Here is an 11966-nt window from a genome sequence, read left to right on the forward strand (position 1 = left end):
ATGTAATAACAATATTGCGAAAGAATAAATAAATTAAAAATCGTTGTTTAGTAAGTATTTCCTAAAGGAATATCTATGGGAGATAATGGCGGGTTATATAATTATAGAGATTATAAGTAAATCCATCTTTGTTGAAGTAATAACTAACGTTTATTGGTTTTATGAATATACAAAATTCATCATATTTAGTGTGAATTGAGGGTCGTAATCAAAACCTCTCCAATCCTTGTTACAATCTTATATTTGTTATCACATTCCTTTTTTGAACTCCTCCATTCATCATTATTGCACAAACAATTGCACACATCTGTAATATCATACAAAAATTGTTTATCAAGATATGTTCAAAATATAAGGAAATGATCGACGCTACAGTCAACACCTTAAGCGATTCAATTGTCATTCCGTTTTTGACGTTCCATTGGGAACTACACTGTTCAAAAATGGACTAACGTGTTCTCTAGGTTCGACCTTCAACCAGAATCCATTTGCAGCCGTGAGAATTATTGCGCCTTTGGACATTTCTAACGGTATAGTCGTCTTCGAACAAGGCTTCATGACACAACGAGCAAACAGATGGAAAAGCAGAATCTTAATTTCGATCACCGCGAACCTATTGCCTGCGCAAGATCTTGGACCCGCTCCGAAGGGAAAGAATTTGCCAGAATTCACGATCCTCTTGCCATCCTGAAGGAACCGTGCCGGATTAAACTTGTCAGGGTCCTGGAAATGATTGGGATCGCATTGAATCGCGTAAATCGGAATCCACACGCTCATCCCCTTCCTGATGGTGAACGATTTATGGCCAGGTAGCGCTGGTGGCAACTCGAAGTCTTTCGCGCACATCCTGTCCATGATGAAAGAGGTCGGGTGCAATCTCATCGACTCATTCAACACTGCATCCAAATATTCCATGCCCACTATCGTATCGTAACTCATCTCTCCCTGCGTCTTCTCCAACACCTGGTCGATCTCCTGCTGCAATCTCTCTTGGATTTCAGGGTTCGTGGCTAAATCGTAAATCGTCAAGCAGGCCTGAGATGACACGGTATCGTAACCTCCGAAGAAGAAGCTGAAAGCATGACAGGGTACGTCTATGGTAGTATTCTTCTTCTTGGTTTCCATCAAAGACTGCAGCATATCAGGCCTATAGATACCGTTCGCTTCCCTGTGGTTCATAGTGTCCTCGATCAAGTCCTCGAAGAATTTTGATAGATGGCTCGGGATTAGCTTGATGTCCAACAGCCTCGCCAACGAGGTCCACCTTCTGAGTATATGAAACTTCAGGGCCCGGAAGCTTCCAGTTATATTAGTGGCGTTTCTTCCATTCACGTAGATCGCGTTCTTAGGGTCCTCGATCGAGTTCACGGCGATTCCAAACACACAAGTGGCGATCACGTCGTTCGTGTATTTTGTGAGCAAGGTCTTCAGCTCGAGCTCTCGCTCCTTCTCCGGCAGTCTGTACAGATAATCCGTGAAGTATATTGCGATGTCTGACATCAGCGCAAACATCCCCTTGAGTTTGCTGGACGTGAAGGTGGGCGTCACCTGATTCCTCGTATCTTTCCACTCTTCACCCTTCAACATGAAGAGCCCACCGCCGAGCAGGGGGTCCAGTTTCCTGTCAGTGAAGCTACGATGGTCCGGGAACGCCTCGAAATTCTTGATCGTGATGGATTTAATGAGTTCGATGTCCCGCAGCAGCACGACAGGATTGTTGAAGTCGTAGATGCCGACGTACTTGGCATCATGGTGAAGGTTGTAGATTTTTTTTAGCATATCCGCCATTGATTCTGTTTTAAAAACGAGACCGCCCAAGTTTCCGAAAACTGGTATCGGTGGCATGTGCGGAATATCATGCTTCTTGAAGAAGTCTAGGCCTCTACGAGCGTAATAGTAGAAGGCTGTGAACACGGCCACAGCTGCCAGGACAAGTGCCAGGTAATCCATCCTGAATGTTTCGTGGAATTCACGTTGCCATGATGTTGTTAACGACAGTTTGCAGAAATGACTGAGCTCCTAGTATTGGTAACGTATTTTATAACACTGAGTTCGTGATTGCCAGGTGCATTCGATAACAAGTCAGCGCCCCTACTCTTCCATTCGTGATTTGGTGAAATTTATTTCTCTCGGCCTACTTTCGTTTCGAGATTTCACGATTGTCACTGTGAGTAAAGATTAGGAATAACTGCTGCGATTGAAGATATGGGTGAAACAATTTATTTATATGTACTATGTTTATTATATTTAGAAGAATTATAGTTCGTAAGGTGAGAAGAAGTTGGAAATATATCGAATTTTCAGAATCTATAATTCGTAGATCATTGGTTCCAATTAGATTCTCCACACAACATTTTTAATAGTGAACGGGATTCAGGTATGCAGAGTGTTAAATAATAATAAATTTGAGCGAATCGTCGATCGATCTCGTGTATCAGCTGGGAATTGACAGTTTTAAGTTGTGAAACCTATCGTTTTATTGTAATAGACGCTTATTTTTCCGGTATTTTCAGCTATAACTCGGAAAAGACAGCGTGAACGTAATTTCGTCATTCCTGATTTTCGACATAGTGTGATTTGACACATTTTTATTAACACCCGATATATTTATTTTGTTCACGTATTGAAACGTATGTGTACAAGCAAAAATGTAAAATGTGCATGGAATATTCAGAATATTGATCATTAAGAAAACTGAACGTTAAATTTGCTCATTTACATTTATGTAATAACAATATTGCGAAAGAATAAATAACCTGAATGGCTTTTTTTAGAAAGTATGATCCAATGGAATATCTATAAACGATAAGGGACAGTGGCGTGTTACAGAATTAGAGAGATTATAAATAAATTCATCTTTGTTGAGGTACTAAGCGGTGTTTACTGGTTTGATGTACATACAACATTCATCACCTTTATAGTGAATTGAATGTCATAATCAAAACCTCATCAATCGTCGTTATAATCTTATCTTTGTTATCGCACTCCTCTCTTGAACTTCTCCTTTCATCATTATTACTCGTAGAATTGTACATATCTGTAGTGCTATACATACATTTTCCATTTAAAAATAGGGAAGTCATAGTCCTCTACACATACATTCACCGAAACAGTATCGATAGAAGACGTGGGTCGAACATTTTATTGGCATTGTAGGCGATACAGTACGCGGCGGTAGCCGTGGTTGTCGTTTGTGTACATTATCTGTACATTATTTTTACAGATCCATATACGATTCCCGACCCGGTTCACGGTAAGCCGATTGTTTTCCTATTGCACTACGTCTTATATTTACTGAGAAGAATTATATTTCGTGACGTCAGAAACATTTGGAAATATTTCTAATTTCCAGAATCTATAATTGTTATTTTGTAATACTGTGTTTGTCGCAAAATCGATTGTATCATTTATCTAATCTATATAATAGTATCGTATTGATACGTGCGGCAAGTTGAAAAAGTTTATCACTGGTTCCAAGTGGACTCTCCAGACAATATACGTCTAATAGTGAAGGCGATAAAACTGTATACGGTGTTGGCCTTCGGAAGATGGGTAAGCTTTTTACGACTTTTTGTTTTTTCGAGTAAGAACTTTTATATGTATTTGTGAGTTCTGTTTGAACAATAATGTCTTTGATAACACTGTTATATATTCTTCAACTTCCCAGTAATATACTCTTTCAAGTTGCACTTACGTGAAGTCTAAAAATATTATGATGTTCAATTTAACCTTGACAGATAGAGGAGAGTTTTCTGAATATAGCAGGGTATATAGTTATAAAATTGTGTCCTTTTTAATAGTTCTAAGTTGCCGTGAAAGTTTAAAAAAGGGCGAATGTGCGAACTTTCTATGCAATATTTTTGCATTTTTACGAGAAATTTTTTACGTAACACGAATTTGCTTCACAGTATCGGATTTTGTAGAGATTTGTCAAGAAATGCATGGTGTTTTATCGCCACGTGGTATTGCTCGCTTACCTTAACTCTTCAGTGCCGTAGCTACCCGTAATCAACACCTATAGTGTCGTCTAATGGGCACTTCCATGTCATATGTACAAATGTTTAATTTTTTCCAGATTCTTAGATACTAGTCCCGAAATTTTCATGAACTTTTCCCGATAACTTGCAGTTTCAAATTATTTGAATGTTCGATGCATGTATACGTATGACTTATTAATAAGAAGCCGTCAAAAATCACACTCAATTGCTATTGAGTTTACATGATGTTTCTCATTAAGATTATACAAGATTCCGAGTACTTTCTCAAATATGAAAATATGTGAAACACATTAAACAATATTTGTTAAGCATTATTCAGTCACCTTTCTTTAATAAATTCATTGCACAATACTTCTGAGAGACAGTTCTAGATAGAAAAGTAAATATAATTTTCTGTATTAATAACGCTCTGGAAATCTAAACATCACCCGACGTTCCTCTCTAAGATATTGTTTAATTTGCTTCATATATTTCCATATTTGTAAAATATGGAACCCAACGATGTCATTTAGAGTATTTGAAGCCAGTTTAAGTGGTAAAAATTCCGATATTTGTTGCCATTGATGCCATAAACCCGGAGTTTCCACACGAAATCATATATGTCATTCGATTGCCCTATTCATATAGAATCGACCAACGTATTGTATCTCTTCCCAAAATCTATCACCTAGCACACAGTGAAAACTTCTGGAGCCTAAAGACAGTCTTCCCGTCCTCTAAAGGTTAATGAAAATGTGGAACGGTTTCCCAGGGTGGATTCTACATGCCAAACTAAAACAAAAATCAAGAATGATGAAATTGCATTCAAGGCTATGTTTCCGAATCTAAAATTTGTACGTCTGACACGGCGAGTTATTCTACTTGGAAGAAGCGATCATCAATCGTTTTACAATTTCGTCATTCTTGATTTTCGTCTTAGTGTAGCATATTGTGTGAATGCAACAATGTAAAAAGTGAATCTAATTTCCAGAATATTGATCATTAAGAAAAATGAAAGCTAAATTTGTACAATTATATTGACGTAGTAGAAATATTGCAAAAGAATAGATAAACTGAATTTTTTTTTAGCTCGTACGACCTAAAGGAATATTCACGAGGGAAAATGGCAGGTTATAGAATTATGGAGACAATTAAATTTACTTTTCTTGAGGTAATATTGGAAGTTTATTTGTTTTATGCATATGCAAAACTCATGCTTTCCATACTAAAATGTGTGTCGTAATCGAAATCTCTTATATCCTCGTTGTAATCTTATCTTTCTTATCACATTGGTCTTCTGAACTTCCCGTATCATCATTATTACACATACATATTTACAGGCCTGTAGCATCGTACACAAGTTGTCCATCAAAATATATGTAAAATATAAACTAACGGTCGAGGGCACAGTCAAAACCATAACCGACTAATCTCTCATTCCGTTTTGCACGTTCCATTAGCCGCAACATTGTTCACAAATGAGCTAACATGTTTCCTCGGTTCGACCTTCAACCAGAATCCATTTGCAGCCGTGATAGCAAGTACGCCTTTGGCCATTTTAAACGGTATATTTGTTCTCGAACACGGCACCATGTTACAACGAGCGAAAAGATGAAAAAGTAGGATTTTTATCTCCAACAATGCGAATCTATTGCCTATGCAGATTCTTGGTCCCATTCCGAAGGGTATGAACGTGCCAGAACTCGCGATCCTCTTGCCATCCTGAAGGAATCGTTCCGGATTAAACTTGTCAGGATCCTCGAAGTGTTTGGGATCGGTTTGAATCGCGTGAACTGGGATCCAGACGTTCATTCCCTTTTTAAGAGTGAAGGGTTTTTCGCCAGGTAGCGCTGGTGGCAGTTCGAAGTCCTTCACGCACACCCTGTCCAAGAAAATAGCAGCCGGGTGAAGCCTCATCGACTCATTCAACAGCGCGTCCAAGTATTCCATGCCTATTATCTCCTCGTAAGTCACATGCCCGTTTGTTTTCTCTAGCACCTGGTCGATTTCCTGCTGCAATCTCTCTTGGGCTTCAGGGTGCTCGACTAGATCGTGTACAATCAAGCAAGCCTGAGACGCCACGGTGTCGTAACCACCGAAGAAGAAGCTGAACGCATGACTGGTTATGTCTTCGGTGGTTAATTGTCTTTCGGCCTTGTTCTTTTTGCTCGCCTCCATCAGATACTGCAGCATGTCGGGTCTATATATACCGTTCGCGTCCCTCTGGTTCATATTGTCCACAATCAAGTTCTCGAAGTATTTCGCTAGTTTGGACGAGACGAACTTGATATCCAGCAGCTTCGCCAACGACGGCCAGTTTCTCAGTAGCTGAAACTTCAGGTTCTGCACGGTCCCGCTAAAGTTTGTAGCCTTCATTCCGTTCACATAGAGTGTGTTCTTAGGATTCTCAATCGAGTTCACGGCGATTCCAAACACACAAGTGGAGATCAGGTCGTTCGTGAATTTTGTGAGCAAGGTCTTCAGCTCGAGCTCTCGCTCCTTCTCCGGCAGCCTGTACAGATAATCCGTGAAGTATACTGCGACGTCCGACATTAGAGTGAACATCGCCTTTAGTTTGCTGGACGTGAAAGTGGGCGATACCTGGTTTCTCGACTCCTTCCACTCGTCACCCTTCAATGAAAACAGCATACCGCCGAGCAGCGGGTCCTGATTCTTGTTCGCGAAGGACCGATGGTCTATGAACGTTTCAAAATTCTTTATGGTGATGGATTTAATGAGATCGATGTCCCGCAGTATCACGATGGGATTGCTGAACTCGTAGCAACCGACATATTTCGCTTCAGTGTAAGAGTTGTAGATTTTTTGGACCAGGCCCGCTATTGTGTCTTTTCTAAGAACAAAACTAGCCATGTTTCCGAAAAGGGGTTGTGGTGGAATGTGCGGAATGTCATGCTTCTTGAAAAAGTCTAGGCCCCTGCGTGCGTAATAGTAGAAGGCTGTAAACACGGCCACAGCTGCCAGGACTAGTGGCAGGTAATCCATTCTCACTAGTCCGCGGAATTCACTTTGCAACGATGCTGTTAGCTACACGCTGGAAAGATTACTGAGCTCTACGCACGGACGGCCTACTTTATAACACTGAGCTAGTGATTAGTAGGAGCCTCCGGTACATAGTCAACGCCCCCTACTCCTGCAGTCGTGATGTGGTGAATCTTACTACTCTGGAGCTACTTTCGAAGCTACCCGATCGGCCGATTCTTTTCTGCCACAATACGTCTAATATTTACTTTCAAGAATTATATTTCGTAACGTCAGAAACATTTGGATATATTTCTAATTTCCAGAATCTGTAATTGGTATTTTATCGTACTGTATTTATCGCCATATCTAGTGTATACATATGTATATAATAGTATCGTGGTGACAGATGCTACAACTTGAAAGAGTATATCACTTGTTCTAGTTGGATTCTCCACAACATATTTCTATTGATGAAAGAGATAAAAATCTAGACGGCCCTTGGAAGATAAGTAGGTTTTTTCATGACTCATTGTTTTTCGAGTTTGAGCATTTATATGTATTTGTGAGTTCTGTGTAAACAATAATGTATCTGACGATTGTATGAATACTGGTGGCATTTTTATTGTTTCTTAAATGCTGAATTACACATTATGGGTAAAAGTGGCTAGCAGAACATTTGCTAGCACTGTTCATACAACTCTCCGAAAAATCATTATTTAAACAGAAGTTTCTAACACGTCGCTGAATTCACCTTGAAATGCTTGAGAATATAGCAATGATAAAAATATGTATTTCCAGTTAAAAAAAATTACATTGTTGACACTAGATTGCCGGAGCGAGTCAATTTGACTCATTTACGATTTTATTGCTATATGTATAGAAAAACTTAAATATTTTTTTTAAAAACATATGTTGGTTTTTAACAGGTTGTGCAATGTATACAAATACTAATTCCTTCCTCTCCCCACTCCTTAGTTTCAAAAATCCATATGTGTTATACCTATTTTGACGGATGTGAGTCAAATTAACTTTAGGCGCTGTGGTGGGGGCCTAGAGACTCCCACAAACTTGCCGGTTTTTCCGCCATCTTGGATTCAGGAAAGTGCCGGAAACATTTCGGAATATATGAGACATTTACTGGCGACCCCGACTTTGGTGGTGAAAATTGGAACTAATTCCAGAACTTCTTCCAAAACTTAAAAGTTTTGGAATTAATTATTTTGTTGTTATTTATTATTTCTTATTACTTTTTTGGTTAATTGATATTACAAGTAGGAGTGGAGATAGTGCGGGATTAATGAATAACTGCTTTTTATTGAAAAATCATAAGAGAATATAAAATGGTATTTGTATAAATTTAATAACAATTGCTTTAAATACTACTTATACATAATACTACTTAATATAAAGGCTGTTTTGAACTTTTCCTTTGATCATTATTGTACAACAAATGGGCTAATGTGTTTTCTGGGTTCGACCTTCAACCAGAATCCATTTTCGGAGAGGATACCTAGCACACCTTTAGCCATTTTCAACGGTATATTCGTTCTCGAACAAGGCTTCAAGTCACAACGAGCAAAAAGATGGAAAAGCAGGACCTTGATCTCGATCAACGCGAACCTATTGCCTATGCAGGATCTTGGTCCCACTCCGAATGGGATAAATGTGCCAGAACTCGCGATTCTCTTGCCATCCTGAAGGAATCGTTCCGGATTAAACTTCTCAGGATCCTCGAAGTAATTGGGATCGGTTTGAATCGCGTAAACTGGGATCCACACATTCGTCCCCTTTTTGGCGATGAACGGTTTGTGACCAGGCAATGTTGGAGGCAGCTCGAAGTCCTGCATGCACACCCTGTCCAAAAAAAGAGAGGATGGGTACATCCTCAATGACTCATTCAATACAGCGTCTAAATATTCCATGCCGACTATCGTATCGTAAGTAATCTGTCCCTGCGTCTTCTCCAGTATCTGGTCGATCTCTTGCTGCAATCTCTCTTGGACTTCGGGGTTTGTGACTATATTGTGAATAGTCGAGCAGGCCTGAGACGCCACGGTTTCGTAACCACCGAAAAAGAAGCCGAAAGCCTGAGAGGCCATGTCTTTGTCAGTCAATTGTCTCTCTGCTTTGCTCTTTTTCCTGACCTCAATCAGATACTGCATCATATCGGGTCTATAAATACCGTTCTTTTCCCTCTGGTTCATAGTGTCCACGATCAAGTCCTCGAAGTATTTCTCCCGTTTGGCCGGTACGAACTTGATATTCAGCAGCTGCACCAACGACGGCCAGTTTCTTATTAGTAGAAACTTCAGATACTGCAGGGGTCCGCTGAAGTTAGTGACTCCTCTCCCGTTCACGTAGATCGCGTTGTTAGGATCCTCGATCGAATTCACGCCGATTCCAAACACACAAGTAGCGATCACGTCGTTCGTATATTTTGTGAGCACGGCCTTCAGCTCGATTTCCTGCTCTTTCTCTGGTATCTTGGACATATAGTTCGAGAAGTATACCGCGACATTCGACATGTGCGTGAACATCCCCTTGATCTTGCTGGACGTGAAGACTGGCGACATATTGTGCCTCAGATCCTTCCAGTCCTCACTACTCTTGAAAAATAGCATCCGGCCGAATAGAGAGTCCTGTTCGTTCTTGATAATAGGACGATGGTCTGGGAACGTCTCGAAATTCTTGATAGTGATGGATTTAATGAGATCGAGGTCCCGCAGCAGCACGATGGGATTGGTAAACTCGTAGAAGCCGACGTACTTGGCGTCAGGGTGAATGTTGTACATTTTTTTCAAGAAGGCCGTCGCTGTTTCTCTTTTAAACGAGATATTACCCATGTTCCCGAAAATTGGTAGCGGTGGCACGTGTGGAATGCCGTGCTTCTTGAAAAAATCTAGGCCTCGGCGGGCATAATAGTACAAGCCTGTAAACACGACCACTGCTGTCACGACTAGTGATAGGTAATCCATCCTGACTAGTCCGAGGAATTCACGTTGTAACGGTGTTGTTAGCGCCAGTTTGCAAAGGCGACTGAGCTCCTCCTACGGACAGCGCTTTTTACAGTACTGGGATAGTGATTACTACGAACGTCCGATGATGAGTCAGTGCCCCCACTCTTCCACTTGTGATTTGGTGATATTTATTTCTTTGAATTTATTTTCGTTTCGAGATTTCACGACTGTCTCTGCGAGTGAAAATCAACAATAACAGCTCTGATGGAAGATATGGGTAAAGAATTTTCTTTATACGTATTATATTTATTTAAAAGAAATATAGTTTGTATGTACGAAAAATTTAGAAGTACATATGTCTAATTTCCAGAGTATGTCATTTTTTTTTGGAATACTGTATTTATTGTCTCTTCATATTGAACGTATTATGTAGTACCTAACGTGTTGATAATTGCTGTAAAGTAGGCCATACCTGGTGAGGTTTACCCCGATTGATTTTGAATTTGAAATTTCGAAACATACGACGTTCAGAATAAATTTTTGTTTGCCATTATATTCGCCCTGCAACCGAGATATCGTCGTCTAACAGAGTTAGACATTCACAGAGCATATTGATGGGAAGGGCATCGCCTTCTGAATGCTAGTAATTGTTCATCCATAATAAAATACCAATTAGGTGTGAATAATTTTGGTAACAAGTCGACCGAAGTGTCCCATAACTTGTTTAGTAGACGGTAATAGTTTGGCATCAAATCTGATTGCTCTAGAAATTTCTCGATCTCAGACGATTAGCAATAGACAATTCGACGATTTAGCCTCCTGTTGCTTCTCTGTGTGAGTTCTAAACACTACTACGAATGTTTGTTAATTAAAGGTAGATATCCACTCGAACTAACACCAGTACGAATCTTTGTTAATAAAAACCAGCGGTCCACTAGACTCTCGGTGGTGTAGACTAAATCACGAAACAAAAAAATAAGCTCCCTTGTATCCAGGATCAAGTGAAGGATCTACACAGCCGCGGCCAGCGGATTACCATCACAGAAATCCTCCCGATAAAAGGACAAACACCGGTAAACGGTAGAATGAATCGGAAAAAAGGAGTTGCTACAAATGACTCCCGATGGCTACCAGGTTTTGATTTCAAGCCATCCCCATCAGCAATCTCTGCCGGTACTTTTTCGTTCTCTTCTTTCTCCCTCCCCATTGAAAGTTGGCTGTTCGATCAACCGATACAGTGGTTCCATTCAAACGATCCTTGCGTAATCTGTCTTTCTCTCTCTCTCTCTCTCTCTGTTCTTTCCTCCGTCCGGTGAAATTAGTCCGCAGTCAATTGCGGCCCCATAGTCCCGCAGGTTATTTGGATGTGCTCTCTTAAGTAGCCCAGAACGTCGCCTCAGAACCAGGATATTGCGAACGATGGGATGAACGTACGGAAACAAAGCCGGGCACTTAGCGGCAAATTAGCGATGGTTTGGGGTGCCACTGTCGCTCTTCATTACACCGACACCCTTGCACACCCACCGACCGACCGATCCAACCCCTCCCCCTGCCATCCCCTGGTTAACCCCCTTAACATCCTGCAGACAATGCAACCGCCTATCCTCTCCTACCTACATCAACGAATTAAATCTCCGGTATGACGAAAAATCCCCTCAAACGCTTGGCAATCACTTAATTATTTTCCCGGACAGCTTCTACCACCCCCTCCCTCCGAGAATCCAGTTTCCTTTTTGCCACCGGAATCGCGTTACCACCTGCCGATTGGGGAAATCTGACTTCAAAATGGCTTATCTACTTCGACGTTGAGGTCTGACTGGAGACCCTAACTGTTACAACCAGAATTTAAATAGTGACGGTATAAGAGTATATAGCTTTGTTTGAATGATTTTGGTTACGAATAATCATTACACATGATTAAAAGTTTGTTTGGTTGTCAATAATAATTATCGGTGACGGACATTTTTTTTTGGTTACGAATGACCATTATCAATGACGGAATTTGTTTTTGGTTGCACGTAACCATTATCGATGACGAGAATTTTATTTT

The 11966-nt window shown here is 40.4% G+C and overlaps 3 protein-coding genes across 3 annotated transcripts; all 3 read right to left on the reverse strand.

Annotated features, from left to right (window-relative positions):
- Positions 1–399: 399 nt before the first annotated feature.
- Positions 400–1950, reverse strand: LOC107193898 (cytochrome P450 9e2-like). The gene has a single exon (XM_015583434.1). The coding sequence runs from the start codon at positions 1948–1950 to the stop codon at positions 400–402; it is 1551 nt and encodes a 516-aa protein (XP_015438920.1).
- Positions 1951–5148: 3198 nt separating this feature from the next.
- LOC107193984 (cytochrome P450 9e2-like) lies at positions 5149–7066 on the reverse strand. The gene has a single exon (XM_015583533.1). It carries the CDS (start codon positions 6978–6980, stop codon positions 5412–5414), a length of 1569 nt encoding a protein of 522 aa, XP_015439019.1. The 5' UTR covers positions 6981–7066; the 3' UTR covers positions 5149–5411.
- Positions 7067–8395: 1329 nt separating this feature from the next.
- LOC107193899 (cytochrome P450 9e2-like) lies at positions 8396–9934 on the reverse strand. Its single transcript, XM_015583435.1, has one exon. The coding sequence runs from the start codon at positions 9932–9934 to the stop codon at positions 8396–8398; it is 1539 nt and encodes a 512-aa protein (XP_015438921.1).
- Positions 9935–11966: the final 2032 nt, after the last annotated feature.

This window comes from Dufourea novaeangliae, unplaced genomic scaffold (assembly GCF_001272555.1).
Source record: "Dufourea novaeangliae isolate 0120121106 unplaced genomic scaffold, ASM127255v1 scaffold21, whole genome shotgun sequence".
Classification (NCBI taxonomy): domain Eukaryota; kingdom Metazoa; phylum Arthropoda; class Insecta; order Hymenoptera; family Halictidae; genus Dufourea; species Dufourea novaeangliae.

What these genes read in the sequence shown, in the direction of transcription:
- LOC107193898 (XM_015583434.1), bottom strand. Translation starts at nt 1,950, where the DNA reads ATGGATTACCTGGCACTTGTCCTGGCAGCTGTGGCCGTGTTCACAGCC.
- LOC107193899 (XM_015583435.1), bottom strand. Translation starts at nt 9,934, where the DNA reads ATGGATTACCTATCACTAGTCGTGACAGCAGTGGTCGTGTTTACAGGC.
- LOC107193984 (XM_015583533.1), bottom strand. Translation starts at nt 6,980, where the DNA reads ATGGATTACCTGCCACTAGTCCTGGCAGCTGTGGCCGTGTTTACAGCC.